Below are 18,531 nucleotides of genomic sequence, written 5' to 3'. Positions count from 1 at the left end.
CTGCCCGTTAGATTTACTCAAAACAAATTATATCTTATGTTTAAACATTTTAGAGACATCAGAGCCAGCGGAAAATTCCAGAAGATCTGGCCGAGGTAAGGCTGCTCTCTGAGGGTTCATGAGTGCTGAATGACGCCCTAGAGCTCCCATCTCCAAAAATGTTGAAGCAATTTTTCAAATAGACGTTATCTTTATTAACAAACCTCATATTTGAAGTCTAAAACAAGTACATTCTTGTCTAAAAAAATTCTTGAAACTGCATTCTGTGACACCAAAACAAATAAAAATTATACAATTAAAGTGGATGTGGGTGTCCGCCATGACACTCGCTGTGAGAAATACTGTAACGTTGAAACGATTGGAGTGCTGTTATCACTAGAATATTGCACTCTTATCAGCCAATCAGATTCGAGGACCAGAAATATAATTATAATTGTAGAATTAAGTATAATTGTAGAAGTTTTTGCTGAAATGTATGCTGAAAACCTTAACAAGGCTATAATAATGTTAAAATATTTATTTATCCATTTATTTATCTATCAATAAATCATTTTGGCTATATGTGAGAAACAATTGTTGGTCTAATGTGATTTTATGACGATCCTTTGTAGTTTTTATGTCTCAGAAATATTGATCTCAGCCTCAATTTTCAGAAACCCTGCAAAAAATGATACATAAATAAATAAAAATCACTATGGAACAAATAATAGATTAGTGCGACCACGATAAAGACATCAGAGCCAGTTGCAAATTTCAGAAGATCTGGCTGAGGTAAGGCTGCTCTCAGAGGTTCATGAGCGCTGAATGGCCGCTGACTTCCTGGAGCTCACATTTCTGAAAACGCTGAAGCAAATTTTCAAATAGACGTCATCTTTATTAACAAACCACATACCAAAAATATAATTATAATTGTAGAATTAAGTATAATTGTAGAATTTATTGCTGAAATATATGCTGGAATTTACAAAACCTTAACAAGACTACAATAATATTAAAATATTTATTTGTAGTATTTCTGTCTCAAAAATATTGATCTCAGCCTCAATTGTGAAGGAATAGTTCACCTAAAAATAAAAAGCTTGTTATCATTTAATCACCCTTTTGTCATTGCAAACGTATGACTTTCTTTTTTTCTGTAGAACATAAAAGAAGATATTTCTTGTGTCTCAATGTTTTTATCAATGCAATAGAAGTTTGGTAACTATTTGGTTACCAACATTCTTCAATGAGGTACCCCTATTCTTTCATGTTCTGCCAAAGAAGGAAAATCACTTGTATGTGACACTGGACCACAAAACCAGTCATAAGGGGAAAGTTTTGGAAATTAAGCTGAATAAGGCTTTCCATTGATGTATGTTTGTTAGGATAGGACAATATTTGGCTGAAATACAACTATTTGAAAATCTGGAATCTGAGGGTGCAAAAAATCTAAATATTGATAAAATTGCCTTTAAAGTTGTCTAAATGAAGTTCTTAGCAATGCATATTACTAATATTCACAGCCTACAAATAAGGCTTTTTTCATGTACTTTGCAATGTTTGTTACTCAAGTAGCTGTATAAACTCGCTGGCTGAACTAACAGTTGCAAATTAAAGTACTCTATTACATGGTATTGCGTGAGCGAACTCTAAAATCCTTATGAGTACAGTTATCTGTTGGATTTTATACTGTGAAGATAAGAAATCACTAAACCAATATACCAAACACACAGTAATATTTAAAACACAGTAAAATAATGGTACAACCAATAATTAGCCAAGCAACCATAAAAAACAAAAGTGCATTAGTAAACCTGGCAACTGGACCTGTAAAGCGGCGCTGGCACATAAGGAAACAGATTAGCCACAAAGAGAATGCATTATTCCAGGCATCTGAGCCAGTCAATCAAATACTTGATTGCCTTGTACAATGGCAGTCAACCAGGCACTGGTGTCTGAGAAAAACCATACGCTCCAAATGCATTCAATCTAATTCACAGAGCGATTTATTGTTCTGCTGAAGTGCTTGGAGCGTTAATGGATAAGGACAATAAAGGTGTAAATAAAACTGACAGAAACTGTTTTTTGTTTTTTTGTTTTTTAGAAATATATCTATCACTAAAATGGGTCATCGTGATTTTGATGCAGTTGTGTTTCTTCATTGAAATTCAGTGGGTCACTCAGTGATTTCTCTCCTACATGAGAATGCATAGTAATGAACAAATAAGTTTAATGGTTCTGTTAGGATGTTTTGTGCCGGCTCTAGTTGGATATGCAAGAGTAGAAGAACCTCAGGGGCCTGACTGCTGGACCACAGCCGGAGATGCACTGGCCCTGCGCCGAGCTGCTAGATCCCTGGAGTTCAAGTCTGAAATCCCCAGTGGCTTTGTTGTAAAAGCATGATCAACTATGACCTTTTTAGCATGATCAATTATGTATATGTGACCGATTAACCTTTTTGTAAAGCAGATTTACTGTCCATACTGTTTATTTTTATAATGAGATCTCCCCAGAGTGCTGCTCATCATCATTAAACTTCGCCTGATGGAGCCCGTAGTCTTGGCAGGGGTTTGTGGGTTTGTGCCGGCACATTCCTGCCAGCTTGGCCTGAATAGACACTGCAATGCCAATCTCAATACAACTCAACAGCTGCACAGATGGCCTTCCCTTGACAAAGCTTTGCTGCTGTTATTCACTGGAAACACAGAGGAGTCTGAGCGTGGAAGCGACAAAGCAGCAGTAATGGCCAATACGTGTCACATCTGAAAGTGTCCTGAAGTCAAGTGAAGTGTTGTTGTTTTATGTGCTGCTACATAGCTACAATTCTGCAATGTAATTATGTTTCCAGAAGCCTTAGATAATATCTGCTAAACCTGGGGTTAAAGATACTGTATGTAATTTTTAGACTGTACTGAAGCATAAAAAAAGCATATTTTGCAGGTAGTTAGGCCCTGATCAGACAGAACATGTTTCTTACAGTAAGAGGCACCTTTTTTAATTGTTTTGCACAGTGTTTATGTGACCCCAGCCCCTGTTTTAGCTGCCTGCTGCACCTCACGTTTTTCGTTTTTGTAGGAGTGCTCTGAGCACCTGAAGTAAAAAAAAAAAAAAAAAAAAAATCCAATCAAATAAATGGAGAGGTGGGCTGTTGTGGTGACGGAAGTTTACAGTTGCTTAGAACATCCGGAGACAGCAATGATGGAGAAGAAACTTGTTGAGGCTGTCGCAGGCTACCCAGAGCATTAAAAAACCATAAACCCGAAAAAAGGTCAACCTGATCAGGGCCTTAGGAAATAGAAAAGTTCACATACTTCTTTCTCCAACAAAAAACAAAACAAAGCAATGCGACTGTCACGAATCCGGTCCATGGCTTTCCGTCATTATATTGACTCTCACACTGCACAGACTGTTTTATGTCACCCTAAACTACATTTCCCATTATCCATTGCACTGATTACACACACAGCTGCAACTAATCAAATACACTATATAAGCGTTGGACTTCCTCTTTCAGATTGCTGAGTATTGCATTGCGTTTAGCATTCTCTTAGTGCTAGCAACTTTATGGAGCCATTTCCTGAGTCTTAGTCAAGTCTTGTCTAAATTATTCATGTCTTGAATCCCTACCTGGTTTTTCTCATCCTGTCTGTTTCTCTGCCTGCCCTGGATCTCTCGCCCATTTTGGATTACCATTCGTCTTGCCGCTTCAGACTCTGATGTGACTTCAGATGTGAAATGTCCACTGGGTGGCACTAAAAGAGTGTTTGTTTTTTCCCTGGAACAGATGAACGTGCATATGGTATGTTTTATGTGACGTTGGTTTTGTACGTGTCACCACAGTTCTTGAAATGTCCATTGAGTGGCACTATAAGTCTAATGCTCTGTGACGTTTTAACATTACGAACCATCTGCACTACCCCTAAACCTACCAGATAGTATGAACGAAAGCAAATCTTTTAGGTCTTTCATCGTGAGTTATGTTTCTGATGGGATTCGTACCCAAGGAATCCGTATCCTAAGTCTAATTCTGTGCTGGCTGAGCTACCGAGCAAGCTTGTTACATTCAGTAAGTAAAAAATACAGAGCTGTAATTATAACTGTGTATGAAAATGATTACAAGTGCTCGCTGTTTTAGTGCCTCTAGTGTTCATTTCTGTTGGAAACTGTAGTGATATGTACTTATTGGTACGTATTTTGCGTCTTGCAAAAAAGTTCCCAGAGGTACGTTTTGGTCTAGTTTACCCAATAGTAGTTTGACACCTGGGTTGCCAGTTGGTGAAAAAACACAGCGTATTGCAGCCATGGAAGCCAGCAATTGAACTTGGCCAGAGATCTAAAAAGCCCTATGACTCAGATGGATATTAAAACGCAGATAAATCGACTCATCAGCTTACTATGTAAGACTCGTCGCCTGTTGTGGTCAGTCATGCTCATTCCTGTTGTGCAGGGGTGTCCAATTCTGCATCTGGAGGGACACAGTCCTGTAGACTTTAGCTCCAGTCCAAATAAAACACACCTGAAACAGACCAGAAGATCTTGTTAGCATACTTCCAGGCAGGTGTATTGAGACAAGATGGAGCTAAACTCTGCAGGACAGTGGCCCTCCAGGACCGAGTTTGGACACCCCTGCTGTTGTGTGTCCTCAGTCTGGCAACCCATGTGAAAGTTGAATCTAAGGAGGAGTCAGTATTACATACTGCACCTTTAAAAGCAGGTCTAAAAATGATAATAACCCAGGGGTTAAACATAGGGTAAGCCTTTATTTTAACTGTCCTCCAACAGACATTCTACTGACTATAAGTAACTTTGCAAGTACATGGTCTCATGACGAAAACGTACCTCTGTTTTTTTTTTTTCTCGCAAGATGCGAAATACGTACCAATAAGTACATATCACTGCAGTTTCCAACAGAAATGAACACTAGAGGTGGTAAAACAGTGAGCATGTGTAATCGTTTTCATACACACTTATGATTCGCTATATGTTTCACTTTCCAGACTTAACAAGCTTGCTCGGTACTTCAGCCGGCACAGAATCAGACTTTAGGATGTAAAAATCTTGGGTATGAATACAGTCAAAAACATGACTCTGAAATGAGACAATGAAAGAGCTGAAAGATAAGAGATTGAAAAACAAGCTAAAATAGCATGCTTGTAATTGCGTTTTTATATCACATGAAAATGGTACGGTATTTTAAAACATCACAGATTGTTAGTCTTATAGTGCCACATTTCAAGTCAGAACTGCAGTGACACATACAAAACCAAAACTACTATATGTACGTTCATCTTTTTCAAGGGAAAAAACAAACACTTTTTAGCATCACTCAGTGGACATTTCACATCAAATATGTCACAAAACACAGTAGTCAACATTTGAAGTTGATCAAAACCTTTCTCCAAAGTTGACCTAAAACCAAAACAATACCCGTCCTTGTCTTAGAACAACTTTGATGAACTTTTTTGATCCACTTCAGATGTTGACTACTGTAGTTGCGAATTAATGAGAATTAGTTAACATGGAGTCTCACATAGTCAGACCTTCAGACTGACGTCAGAAGGTCTGGGAACCTTGGTCACTTTGAATAGCCAAGAACCACCCAAAGGACCACATGACTGACAGGTTAAACAAGCAATCACGTTTTGTTTTGTCCCACGTCATGTTTAGGGGCATGGAAATGTCACCTAAATAACATAACGATGTGTATTTTAAGGAGTCTATGTTGGGAACTTTTATTTTAGCGAAAAAAAAGCAATCCGCATAAACATCAGAATTCTTCGATGTACACTTCTAGAAATTAGAGTAAGAAAGGTTTAATATCTTTTTCTTTCAAGGTTTTGCATTATATTATTCATGGTTTATGCTGATTGAAGAAAATGGAAATGAGGCTATAATGAGAATTAGTCAGATTTCCTCTCTCTGATCTCGCTGATGTTCCTCTAAGGAGGGAAACAGATGCTTTGGAACTGCCCCTCCAAAGCACTATTCTCAAGACTTTACTGGTCTTTTCGGGCTTACTGTAAAAATCAGCACTATAGAAGTTGGTCATATCTTTACAGATGAACAGATCTGACAGTGTCAGCTTCATTTGCCATGTTGCCACTCAAACACAAATGTGACCCTGGACCACAAAACCAGTCATAAGGTTAAATTTGACAAAACTGAAGATTTATATATCATTTGAAAGCTCATTAAATAAGCTTTCTATCGATGTATAGTTTGTTAGGATAGGACAATATTTGACCGAGATACATCTATTTGAAAATCAGGAACCTGAGGGTGCAAAAAAATCTAAATACTGAGAAAATCACCTTTAAAGTTGTCCAAATTAGGTTCTTAACAATGCATTTTACAAAACTAAAATTACATATATTTACAGTAGGGATTTTACAAAAAATCCTCATGGAACATGATCTTTACTTAATTTCCTAATGATTTTTGGCATAAAAAAAAAATCTAAAATTTTAACCCATGCAATGTATTTTTGGCTATTGCTACAAATATAACCCAGCGACTTAAGACTGGTTTTGTGGTCCAGGGTCACAAATAAACAATATTATAAAGCACAAATCGTAACCATTCGTTTTTTTTTTTTTTTTTTTTTTTTTTTTTACAGTCTCTTAAGAATGATGATGCTGTGCCCAAGAAGGATGTTCAGAGGATCCTGGAGCTCAGTCACAAGCAAAGGTAAATCATTTTTTTCTCCACTGGACAATTTTTAAGTTCTCTTTCCACAGCTCCTCCCGAAGCAACTCCCACCATGTCATTAACTCTCAGCCATTGATCTGAGCCATAATACGAATGACTTACTTATAAAGCTGCAACTCTAAGATTGAGATTTAGAAGTATTACCAGCAAACTAAAGTAGGCATATTTAGACATTTTTTTTTTATTATTATTAAAGAACTGAACCAAACAGTATGAATGCAAAACCAAAAGAGAATATAAGTATTTATAATATGCAAATTTGCATTGCCATGTACATTACCACAACATTACCACAAATATTATTACATTTTTACAGCCATTTTCCCAGTCTTTAGGGGCCGTATTCACAAAACATTTTATCTTACCACAAAGAGTTCTCCTAGGAGTTTCCACTTAAAAAAATCATACTAACCCTAAAGTTTTGAATGGTGGTGTAAATGGTGGTGTGTATTCATTTTAATTTTTAAAAGTTTGAAGACAAGCATCTCAGCCCATCTCAACCATCTTAGTCAACTTTAGATGAAATGAACTGTGAAGGAAACAGTGCTCTGAGAGACTCTTTAATGAATTACTCATTCTCACACACCAACATCAGTAATTAGAGACTGTTAGCAACTGTTTACATGCGTACGGCTGTAGACAGATGCTCTGCCATTTGTCGTATACATCTAAGGCTCTCTCTGCGACTGTTATTTCCCAGTTTCAAGAGCAACAGGGTTCTTTAATGCAGCTTTTATGACCGTCTCGTTTTAAATCAGATTAAATTGTCATGGGTTTCCAGTGATAGAAAACTACAGAGCGCTCCAGAACACTCGTGGTGGCATCATGGCAACAGACTGGATCCATCAAGGTTCAACCATGTTGGCTGCGGAGAGTTAGTGACAGAATTCAATTTCCCCCAGTGTCAGGTGTGCGTAATGGCTTCTATTTTTAACCCCAATCAACAGCAGACAGATATTGAAATTCAGGGCAGATGTGCTGAAGTTTCTGACCTTCACTCTCTTGATTAAAATGACAATATAAGCACCTGGTGGAAAAAGAAATACGCAGACCATCCCATGGACATTTGTGATTACACAAGTCAGGAGAATGACAATGGATGCTGTATTTCATCTGCAAGTCGGCACTCAGTGATGTTTTTTTTTTTTTTTTCTTTCTGAGGCTTAGATTGCGGTTCAAAAATCTGAGACCACACTGAAAATCTAGGATTCAAAATCTAATATGAACTTGCAGATAAGCAACGTTTTAGGATTTTGAAAGAATAAGAAATATTTCCAATCTAAGCTTAATGGAAAAACATGCCTAAACATACAATAAACTGCAGTGTCTAGCTAAAATGAACCTACCTGATTTCATGATGAAAACATACCTCTGGGAACTTTTTCACAAGATGCTAAATGCATACCAATAAGTACATATCACTGCCGTTTTCATACACAGTTATGATTACAGCTCCATATGTTTCACTTTCTGGATGGAAAATAGCATGGAATAGGATTTAGGATGTAGAATCCTTGGGTACAAATCCTGTGCAAAAACATGACTCACAATGAAAGAGCTGAAAGATGACAAATTAAAAAACAAGCTAAAACAACATGCTTGCAATTGCCAATGTCACATAAAACGTAGAAAATATACATTCAGCTGTTTTTGGTACATTTTCGTCATGAGATTAGGTTGAAATGAACAGTAAAATGATGTTTTCACACAAATTGCAAATACAGGGGCAGGTTATTAACAAAGAAAGACTTATTTTCCAGCAGTTCCTTGCAAAATACTTATTATGACCTCAAAAGTTTTTACCATAGTGCATGATTTGCAGATGTAAGACATTTTGACATTTGCATGCCATAACCAGCTCTATATGTATGGCTTTTTGAATATAGTAAACTCAGTAGCTCGCCCGGTACAGCACAGCGCTTGCAAATTTGTGTATAAATCCTATGAAACACATCACGGCACTCAATGAACAAACTCAAAGAATCGTAGAAGAAAGCTAAAATTGGCATTCTTGCTTTAACAAATAGCTTTTATCTCATGTTTGCTTTTGTTAATGTTATTTGTTAGGTTTAGTGTAGGGGTTAGTGCATGTGGTATGTTATTTTCAATTTTTTTAGGAGCCATTTTTCAGACATTTTAATTTCGAACTGGTGCAATACTTACAACAACCAGCATAATAAAACATTGCAAGATGTTTGCTGCAAAATATGCAAGAAACAAAATAATATAATTTTGCCTGAAATTGTGCCATGGGCCTGGGTTGAATATATACAGATTCTTCACTATTTCTAGCAAACTGGTTTAAATACAGAAAAAAATCTGGAATTCTGTTTATTTTTTAAATCGTGCTTTTCATTAAAATTGTTGTCATAATCATGTAATAAAAATAAATAAATAATTGTATTAGATTAAATGCAAAATAAAAGCATTTTTCACTGGTAGTCTTAGAAGTTTGAGCCCCACTTTATATCAAAATATTTCTTTTATAATTCACATGCTGATATAAAGGAGTCCTTTAGAAAGCAATATTAAGTATGGCTCTTATGTCTCATTAAACTAAAAATAAACTTTAAAATGAGGCTGCAAGCAGTAATTAATAGAATCCAGTGGGCATAAAAAGACATCATAAAGTAGATGAAAGAGAAAAGGCCTTGACCCAAATGGTACTCTTGATGTGGGCTCGCCAGCGTCTGACCTTCATGTCTGTGTCTGTTAAATCTGTTTTGATGTCCTTTTTGTCATTTTGTGATTCAAAAAGTGTTCATGAGTACATCCCTTGTGGCTGCTCTGCACCCTCAATGGCCTTTTGTGACAGTCTTACATTTTGATTTCTAGATCTGTTTAAATTTTGTAAACATATGAAAGCCATTTCCAAAGATGGCATGTCAAAAATATTATTTGATTAACTGGATAATCAGTTCTCAAGATGGATTTAGCCTCTGGTTTTGCTTGAAATGTCAAACACTGAAAAATATCTTAATTGTGGAACTTGGTGGTCCTTGAGGCAAATTAGTTTTCTATAAGGATAGTGACTCTCGTGTGAAATATTAAGTCTTGAGCTCAAACAGTGTAGTGGGGCTGATGTTATGAATATTGCAAATTTATCCACTAGTTGCTAGGCAACCATACATCCCATCCATCCTAAAATTACAGAGAATGCAATTAGCCAGGACCCCGCATGCATGCAAAGTTTGGTGAGTTTTCACCATAGGGACAAAAAGTTGGTTAATAACAAGCTTGCCCCCTCATCCTTGCTTATTTATCTCCAGTTATTTATTTAATTAGTCGGTTTCTTTCAAGAATGTTTGAATGACGGAATATGAAAACTGTCTAAACAGTTCTAAAAGAATAAAACAATAGCGAGGGTACGGTGTGTGGGCAAACCCTGCATAATATTATAGGGTCTGTTAATTTACATATTTGTTATGGGTCTTTATTAATTGTAATCAGCTTTGGTTGGTGAATATTTGGTTGCCTCATGTTCAGAAACTGCATTATATGTGTTCCAGAATGTGTATATCAGACATGTAAGATAAAAGTAAGCCCTTGGAGTGGCCATTGTGATCACTATTCCCCTGTGCGCTTTTATTCACTGTTTTCCATTTGTTTTTCTCTGTCTCTCACTCTCTCATTCACAGGGATGAGATGAAGTCACTCCAGGCAGCTCTGCAGAAACAACTGGATGATGCAGCTGAACGTGCAGAGAAACAGCAGGCCACTGTGAGACCCTTTAGACTGATGTGTTAAACTGTATAAATACAGTCCACTCAAACTACTAACCGCATAAACATGGCCTTTGGGGGTTGCGTCAGAATACTAATGATAATGGCCCATAGCGTTTTGCCACTCACTTGTTTACTCACAAAATCATTGGTTTAATTTGTCCATGGGTGATTCTTCGGTTACACTTTTAAAAATAAAGGTTCAATAGGGGGTTTTAAAAATGATGCCATAGAAGATCCGTTTAGCTTCCCCAAAGAACCTTTCAGCAAACAGTTCTTAAAAAGACCTTTTAAAAATGTAAAGAATCTTTTTCCACAATAAAAAAACCTTTTGTGGATTTTTTTTTGGAACTGTCACTGCTATTGAAAAAGCGAGTGTTGGGACACTTTTGATGGCTTGAAATCTTGAAAGAAAAGGAAGCTTCTCTAACCTATTATAAAACATTACAAATTGTGCATAAAAGTTCACCAAAGGGGTCATGGCATGGATTTTTTTTTTTTTTAACTATTTTAATATATTCCTTGGTGTTCACTTATAGCGTTAGTAAAGTTTTTTTTTTTTGCACAAAAAATAAAAAAAATAAAAATATGTATATATATGTAAAAGAAATAATTTTCAACCTTCATTCTGACTATCTAAAAATGATCAGTTTTTAAGGGGCAGGTCCTTTGGGAACCCTAAGTATTAAGACCTGTATGGCTTAAAATAGCGCAAATTATGTCTCTTACTAAAATATGAAGTAGAAAACTCATGTAACAATTTCAAATGGTTTTACACATATTTATGAAGTGAAATGATTGCACTCGATGAGCTACTGGCGCTACCTCTTACCTATTTTTACCACAACACAACTCGAAAAAAATAAAAACTAATACGATGACCACAGCTACTGAAAGAGCTTATAGGTGGCAATGGATATAAGCATATGCTTAAACCAAATGCTTGACCATTGGTTTTCCCCACAAGGAGTCTAAACGTCCCCGTATATTGAGTGTAATCCACTCTGAGAAACTCCTTCAGAGGCTGCGAAGTCATGACTAGCGTCGACATGTTTACATCCTGCCAGGATGTGTGTATTCCAAGTTGTGTTGTGGTAAAAATAACAACAGGTACTGACAGTAGCTCACCGAATGCAACCTTTTCACATCATGAAAATAATGGCGCACTTTATACTGCCCTCCAAAGGCAAAGTGCAGTAACTACGCCAACACTGAAACTGAGAAAAATGCCTTTAATGCCTTTGTTTTTTACAACAGCTTGTCAAACATGTTGACACTCTTGTTTCTCTAAAACGGGACAAAATTACACCAGGAGACTTTGCCACAAGACAAAACAGTTGTCACAAATTCCATTTTAAGCCTTAACTCAGTTTTGACCAAATGTGTAGTTACTGCGCTTTGTATAGTCCAAAATATGTATAAATAATGTAAGTCTTTCATGAGTTTTCTACTACATATTTTAGTAAGAGACATAATTTACATTATATTAAGCTATACAAGTCTTAATAGCCGGGGTTCCCTTTAAAAGTATCGGCCACTGTTATGATTGGCTAATATCATTGCATAGGAAACAGTACCAATACCCCCTCACGACTGCATGTTAAGAATTCTTTAGAAGACATTATCCATGTAAAATCATATGAAATAATTTACTTACAGTTTGCAATGCAGCTGCAGTCAGATCCAACAGCTTTATCTTTCAACAAATATTTCTTTGCAAACTCTCCATTACAAAGTTCCTTGTTTACAAAACAAATGTATAATCCTCTAATACGATCCAGGATGGCATTTAAAATAGACCATCCACTTGTTTCTGATGCTGGGATCGAACGTGCTGTTTAAACCAAATGCCTCAAAGCAAACAGTCTTTAATTGTTTTGGCTGTCGTGTGACTCGCGTCACACCTACATTCTGTCGCCAACTGTCACTGTTGTTCATGTCACAGATTTTTGCCAGCTCTCCACTGAAAAAGAAAATGGGATCATGTTGCTTTATTATTGTGTGTCGCTGGTGGTGTGAATGGGGCTTCAGCCTTTAAGCAAATTAACGTCAGTGGGTGGAGCCTATGGTGAGATAATGACTATTCAACGATGTCTTGCTCTGTAAGCAGTGTTTATGCAAATGTTTGTGCCCTTGTGACCTCACATACCACCTCAGATCCAAACGAGTTGTTTTTGGAGCTTGATTAAACAAATGCTTTGTCTATAATGAGGAGGATGTTTTAAGCGATTAAACTTGCAGGGCGTTCTAATGGTACAAAAACCTCTTTCATGTTAAAAGATCAAGGCAAATTGGATTTCTAATCTCATGACTGCTTAAAAAATATTATTTTTTACTTGTAGAAGTACAAAGTATACATTTATTATAAAGGGGACACTAACAAATCTTGACAAGACCAATATATAGGAATGCTGTTCATCCGAGTATCGCCAATATGGCCATGCATCCGGGTAACTGTCCAAATTGTGACGTAAGTGCAAACTCTCTATACTACGGAGCAGCAGTACCACACATTTTACAAGAATGGATGTTTGTCAGTGTTGCTCAGAATCTGCAAATCATTCGCCAACCTCAGTCACCCCCTTTACATGCCTTTCTGAATGCGGATTCACTATTCAGCCTAAAGCATGTTTGGACTAAATATCATGACTTCTCCATTTTGAATGTTTTATTCCTTCTGCTGTGTCACCTCTTTACGTACCCCTGTCTAAACTAATTACCAGGAGAACACTGAAATCCTCATTAAAGCCAATGCGATGACATGGAGCGGCCAGAGAAAGTCTCTTCTATTTTAGGCATTTACCTTTAGGTCTGGAAGAGTTATGTTACAGTAATTATAGAAAACTGTAGGAAGCACCTTGCTGACTCTGGAGGAGATACACAATTATCTGCGTGCAACTTTTCTTGTTTCATCTCTGTGTGTGGCTGCGCGCAGTACTGCGGGGGATAGAGGCACAGGGGCTCGTGTTCAGAATGAGAATGAATCACTGAGAATTAGCATTTCACCAGCTCTGGCCATTCTTTCCATTCTGCGAACAGTTCACCACCAATTGACACCAATTACAGATAGCAAAGCCGATTCACAACCCCAGATATATTCACACGCTGCAACAATGTGGCCGCTCAGTCCGGAGAATGTTAACATTTTACAGTGCCGTTGAAACGGCCCAACGAGCTGTGACCTTTTGTTTGCCTGAAAGTGTCTTTTTATGACAACCTTTATATTATGTAGCTATTATGCTGAGCCGTTAGCATTATCCTGTGACCAAACTGTTATGGTAAGAGGAATAAAGTCCATATTAAAACTGCATGTTTAAAACTCCTGAACTAGTCAGTTTTAGATACTTAAAGGAAAAGTTCTTCTTAGAATGATTTAATAATTTATTCTTTAATGTTTCGCAGAAGAAAGTCAATGATAAGATGGTTCATGTCACAAAAGTGACAATAGGGTTCAGTGGTGTTTTGTACCCCACTGACTTTTATTATATGGATAAAAATATTCAAACAGTCTTTAACATATCTGATAAATAGCTTGTTCAAGGCATAATTCACCCCAAAATTAAAACATAATCAGAAAAATAAAAATACAATGGAAGTAAGTAGCAGGCCTAAGCAAAAACATGTTTAGTCAATACATTCCCTTAATTTATACTCAGATTGCATACAGTTTGCAAACAAAGCTGTGTGAAACCAGGAAATGATGAGCAAGATAGCGTTCTATTGTAATCCAAAAAACCAAGATTGCAAAAAATATCTATGCATTCAGATGCTGAACTTATGGACTGAATTCAATTAAAGTGCTAATCAGAATGAATACACCCGCAGGTACACTGCTGCTGTATTGTCTGGAACCGGCATACAGCTGCTCGACCTCAGTATTTAGATGTGTTGTTATTTTTCCACAATGTCTGCCATGGCTAGAGGCAGGAGAGAGAGACTGAGAGTCGAGGTAGTTTGACATTCAGGCAGAGCTGGGTGAATAAGGAATAAGGAGCAATAGTGGAACGTTCTATTTGATTGGAGTTGCGGTTCACCCTCAGGGCTGTAAACACTTCTGATTCTTTTTTTTGTTTGTACCACACTCTGGATTGTTTTGGGAAACCTTCGCTTTCACATTTGTATTCCATATAGACTCGTGCTAAAGTATTTTTTATATAGTTCCCTTTTTATTTGAGTTCAGTTCACCAGGGGTAAACATGACTGAGATTTGAATTTACATTGCAGTCATACACAGCTAATGTACAGTAAGATCTGATCTACCTATTTTATTCAAGTTCATTCTTTATTATTTCAATCTGTAAACCCACACATCAAGCCTGCAAATAAATAATAAATACAATGGATAAAAAGTATATACAGTTTAGAATAATGTAGTAAAATAAAAGAGACCTGTGCAGTTATATTTCTGTACATACTGTACATTACTGTGCAAACGTTTGGAGTCAGCAAGTTTTTTTCTCTTTTTTTGTACTTTTATTGAGCAAAGGCACAATAAATTGATTCTTTTGTTCCTTTGAATTTTCTGTTCATCAAAGAATCCTGGAAAAAACTTTCAGTTCCCACACAAATATTAAGTAGGGTAATGGATGCTGTGACACTAAAGACTATGAAAGCCTGTTTCTGCCACTGAATAAAAAAAATAAATAAAAGGTAATTGCTACTTTTTAAATATCAGAATTCTGAGATATAAACTCGCAATTATGAATTTTGCAATTGCCAGTTTATATTTCACAATTCTGACTTTTTTCTCAGAATTGTGAGATATAAACTCGCAATTGCAAGAATAAAGTCAGAATTACGAGATACAAACTCGCAATTGCAAGAAAAAGTAAAAAAGTCAGAATTTCGTCATAATTCATAATTGTGAATTGCGGGATATAAACAATTCTCACAAGTCTTTTTTCCCCTCAAAATTGGGCTTTATAACTCGCAATTGCGAGTTTATATTTCACAATTTTGACTTTTTTCTCAGAATTGTGAGATATAAACTCGCAATTGCAAGAAAAAGTAAAAAAGTCAGAATTTCGTCAGAATTTTTCATTATTCATAATTATGAATTGTGAGATATAAGCAATTCTCACAAGTCTTTTTTCCCCTTCAGAAATGTGCTTTATAACTCGCAATTCTGAGAAAAAAGTCAGAATTGTGAGATATAAACTTGCAATTGCGAAAAAAAAGTCAGGATTGCACTATACAAACTGGCATTTGCAAGAAAAAAGGTTGGAATTGAAGAAGAAAATCTGAACTGCGTGATATAAACTCGCAATTGTGAGTTATAAAGATGTATTGCAAGATACAAACACAATTCTCACAAGTCTTCGGAAAAAAGTCAGAATTGCGATATACAAACTCACATTTGTGACAAAAAAAGTCAGAATTGCGAGCTACAAACTTGCAGTTGCAAGAAAAAAGTCAGAATTGTGAGATACAAACTCGCAATTGCATGAAAAATGTCAATTGCAAGATACGAACTCGCATTTCTGAGATAAACCCCCGGTTTCACAGACAAGGTTTAAGCCTAGTTCTAGACTAAAATGTAAGTCTGAGTTGTTTCAACTGAAATAAAATTGCACTGTTTGATCTTAAAATATACCAGTGCCTTTGTTTTGTTTCAAGATGCACACCAGTAATGTTTTTTTGTAAGCATGTTTATAAAAATTACTTAATTGTCCTAATTGAACTATGGCCTAATCCTGGCTTAGCCTAAGCCCTGTCTGTGAAACCGGGCCAAAAAGTCAGAATTGCGAGATACTGTACAAACTCGAAATTACATGAAAAAAAGTCAGAATTGTGAGATTCAAACTTGCATTTGCCTGAAAATGTCAGAATTGTGTGATATACAGTAAACTTGAGAGATACATACTCACAATTGGGAGAAAAAAGTAAAAAAAAAAAAAAGGTCAGGATTGCGAGATAAAAACTCACAATTGCAAGAAAAAGTAAAAAAGTCAGAATTCCATCATGACTCGCAATTGTGAGAAAAAAAGTCAGAATTGTGAAATACAAATTCACAATTGCATGAAAAAAGTCAGAATTGCAATTTGTGAGAAAAAAGTCAAAATTGTGAGAAACAAAGTCCCAATTCTGAAACAAATAAAAAAAGTTTTTAAAAAGTTAAGAATTACATGGTATAATCTCGCTGAGAAAAAAAAGTCAGAAATGTGTCTCGCAATTCTGACTTTTTTTTTCTCAGAATTGCAAGATATGAATTGCGAGATACAAACTGGCATTTGCGAGAGAATAGTCTGAATGGCGAGAAAAAAAGTCAGAATTGTGAGATACGGCATCGCAATTGCATGAAAAAAGTCAGAATTGCAAGATATGAACTCGCAAAAGTCGCAATGATGCTTTTTTTTTTTACTATTTTTTTTCAGTAGCAGAAAGGGCTTTTATAGAAGGCAGTTATTTTAATTTGTTATAATATTTCACAAATATTACTGTTTTTACAGTACTGTGCCAACCCACATTTCTGGTACAGTATATTTAACAGCATATGTCAATCTTCCCTAAATCAATTAAAAAAATTATGGACAATTTACAAAATGCCACTGGACTTTAATATGCAAATGTTTCCTCACTCCCATGCAGATAAAGTTCTTAAAGATGGAGATGGAAAAGAAGACCAAAATCATCAAAGACCTTCAGCAAGAGGTATTTTTATTTATTTATTTATTTATTTTAAAGAAGTAAGAATATTATTAATCTATTAACTTTGGAGACATGCAATAATAAAAGATAATAATAAAAGAAACTGTCATGGCTGGTGATTGTTCTCATCAAAGAAGAGAACAATCACCAGCCATGACAGTTTCTTTTTGCCAACTGCTGGCTGTAAATTAATGGAGAAAATATAAAAATGCCATGATATTTTTTCTCAGTAGAGATTTATGTTCTGACTACTGCGATGTGCAGTGCGATTCAAGGTAAAGTCTACAGTGGAATGGCTTTTAATTGAACATAAAATGGAAACCGTGTCCCTTAGTTTAACTGAAGTCATGTAATAGATGATGACAGCATAATAACTATTTAATTTGTTAAAGTACAGGTTATATCACTTAGTGATTTTGCTTATCACTCAGTTTAGCTTTACAGTTTTACTAAATAGGGAATGCAAACAAAAGGCAAAGATTTAAAGTGATACTTCACCTATAAATATATGACAGCAACTTTGGACACCATAGGCTTTAATTGTAAAAAAGAATAAAGAATGTCATACATGTTTGGAACAACACGACTCTGAATAAATGATGACAGAAGTCTCATTTTTAAGGTGAACCGTCCCTTTAAGGCTATGCTGTTCGAATCAGATTTTTTTTTTTTTTGTCGCTGTTGTTTGAAGTGACTTGACTGTACTGTGCCCTATCTGCCTGGGTGGATCCTTGTGTCACTGCAGTCTGTAACAGGGCAGCCACATGTCACTTTTAATGACAGCTGCCATTTTTCTTACAGACTTGGGCACTCTTTCTTCTTTAGAGACAGGTAGAAATGCAAGTGTGTGGATTTAAAACTCAGCCAATTCCACCTCATTGAATCGTATTGCGATGCTATTCTGCTTCATTACCTCAGACACTCTCACTCGCTCTCAAACTGTCCCTTCCATCTTATTCTTTCTCTTTCACACACAGTCACTTTAATGTAACACCTCTGTGGTCCACCAGCTATTATATATTCACCAGTCAGTTTGTTGGTGTGGGCTACTGTGACTCGTTACACAGCAGGTGTTGTAATTACAGTAAAAGTAGAAAAGAACCTGTTGAACTTTCAGCGTTAATTTAATGACGAAAGTGACGAACATATGGTATGAAAATCAAGTGTTCTGCTGAGATAATGGCTTTGCCATTTTTAGTTGTTTTGAAATTTTCTGTCAAACGTCACTTTGGTGGAAGTGAGTGAAATGTGTTTTTGTTCCCCACATGAATGAATTCTATAATTTGATGCAATTTAACAAAAACTGCTCTTAGTGAGACTAATGCAGTGAACTATCGAGATTTTGCAATAACATGAATTGATGCAAATTCAATCATTTTATTTGTAACAGTGTGTAATTTTCACAATTTATCTGGCAAAAAAATACAAATTTAAAGGCACCCTATACAAAGACATCACTTCATTTTTAAACAGC

General features: G+C 36.1%; 1 protein-coding gene across 1 annotated transcript in view; it reads left to right on the top strand.

Annotated features, from left to right (window-relative positions):
- luzp2 (leucine zipper protein 2) overlaps positions 1–18,531 on the top strand; it is a 157,026-nt gene that overhangs the window by 104,510 nt on the left and 33,985 nt on the right. The window contains exons 3-5 of the mRNA XM_073850651.1: positions 6,596–6,666; positions 10,326–10,407; positions 16,998–17,060. Of these exons, the coding sequence (XP_073706752.1) occupies positions 6,596–6,666; positions 10,326–10,407; positions 16,998–17,060 (216 nt within the window). The remainder of the gene's footprint in view (positions 1–6,595; positions 6,667–10,325; positions 10,408–16,997; positions 17,061–18,531) is intronic.

This window comes from Garra rufa, chromosome 11 (genome assembly GCF_049309525.1).
Source record: "Garra rufa chromosome 11, GarRuf1.0, whole genome shotgun sequence".
In the NCBI taxonomy this organism is placed as follows: Eukaryota; Metazoa; Chordata; class Actinopteri; order Cypriniformes; family Cyprinidae; genus Garra; species Garra rufa.
The sequence above is the reverse complement of the archived record's forward strand: the minus strand, read 5'-3'. Positions and strand labels throughout refer to the sequence as shown.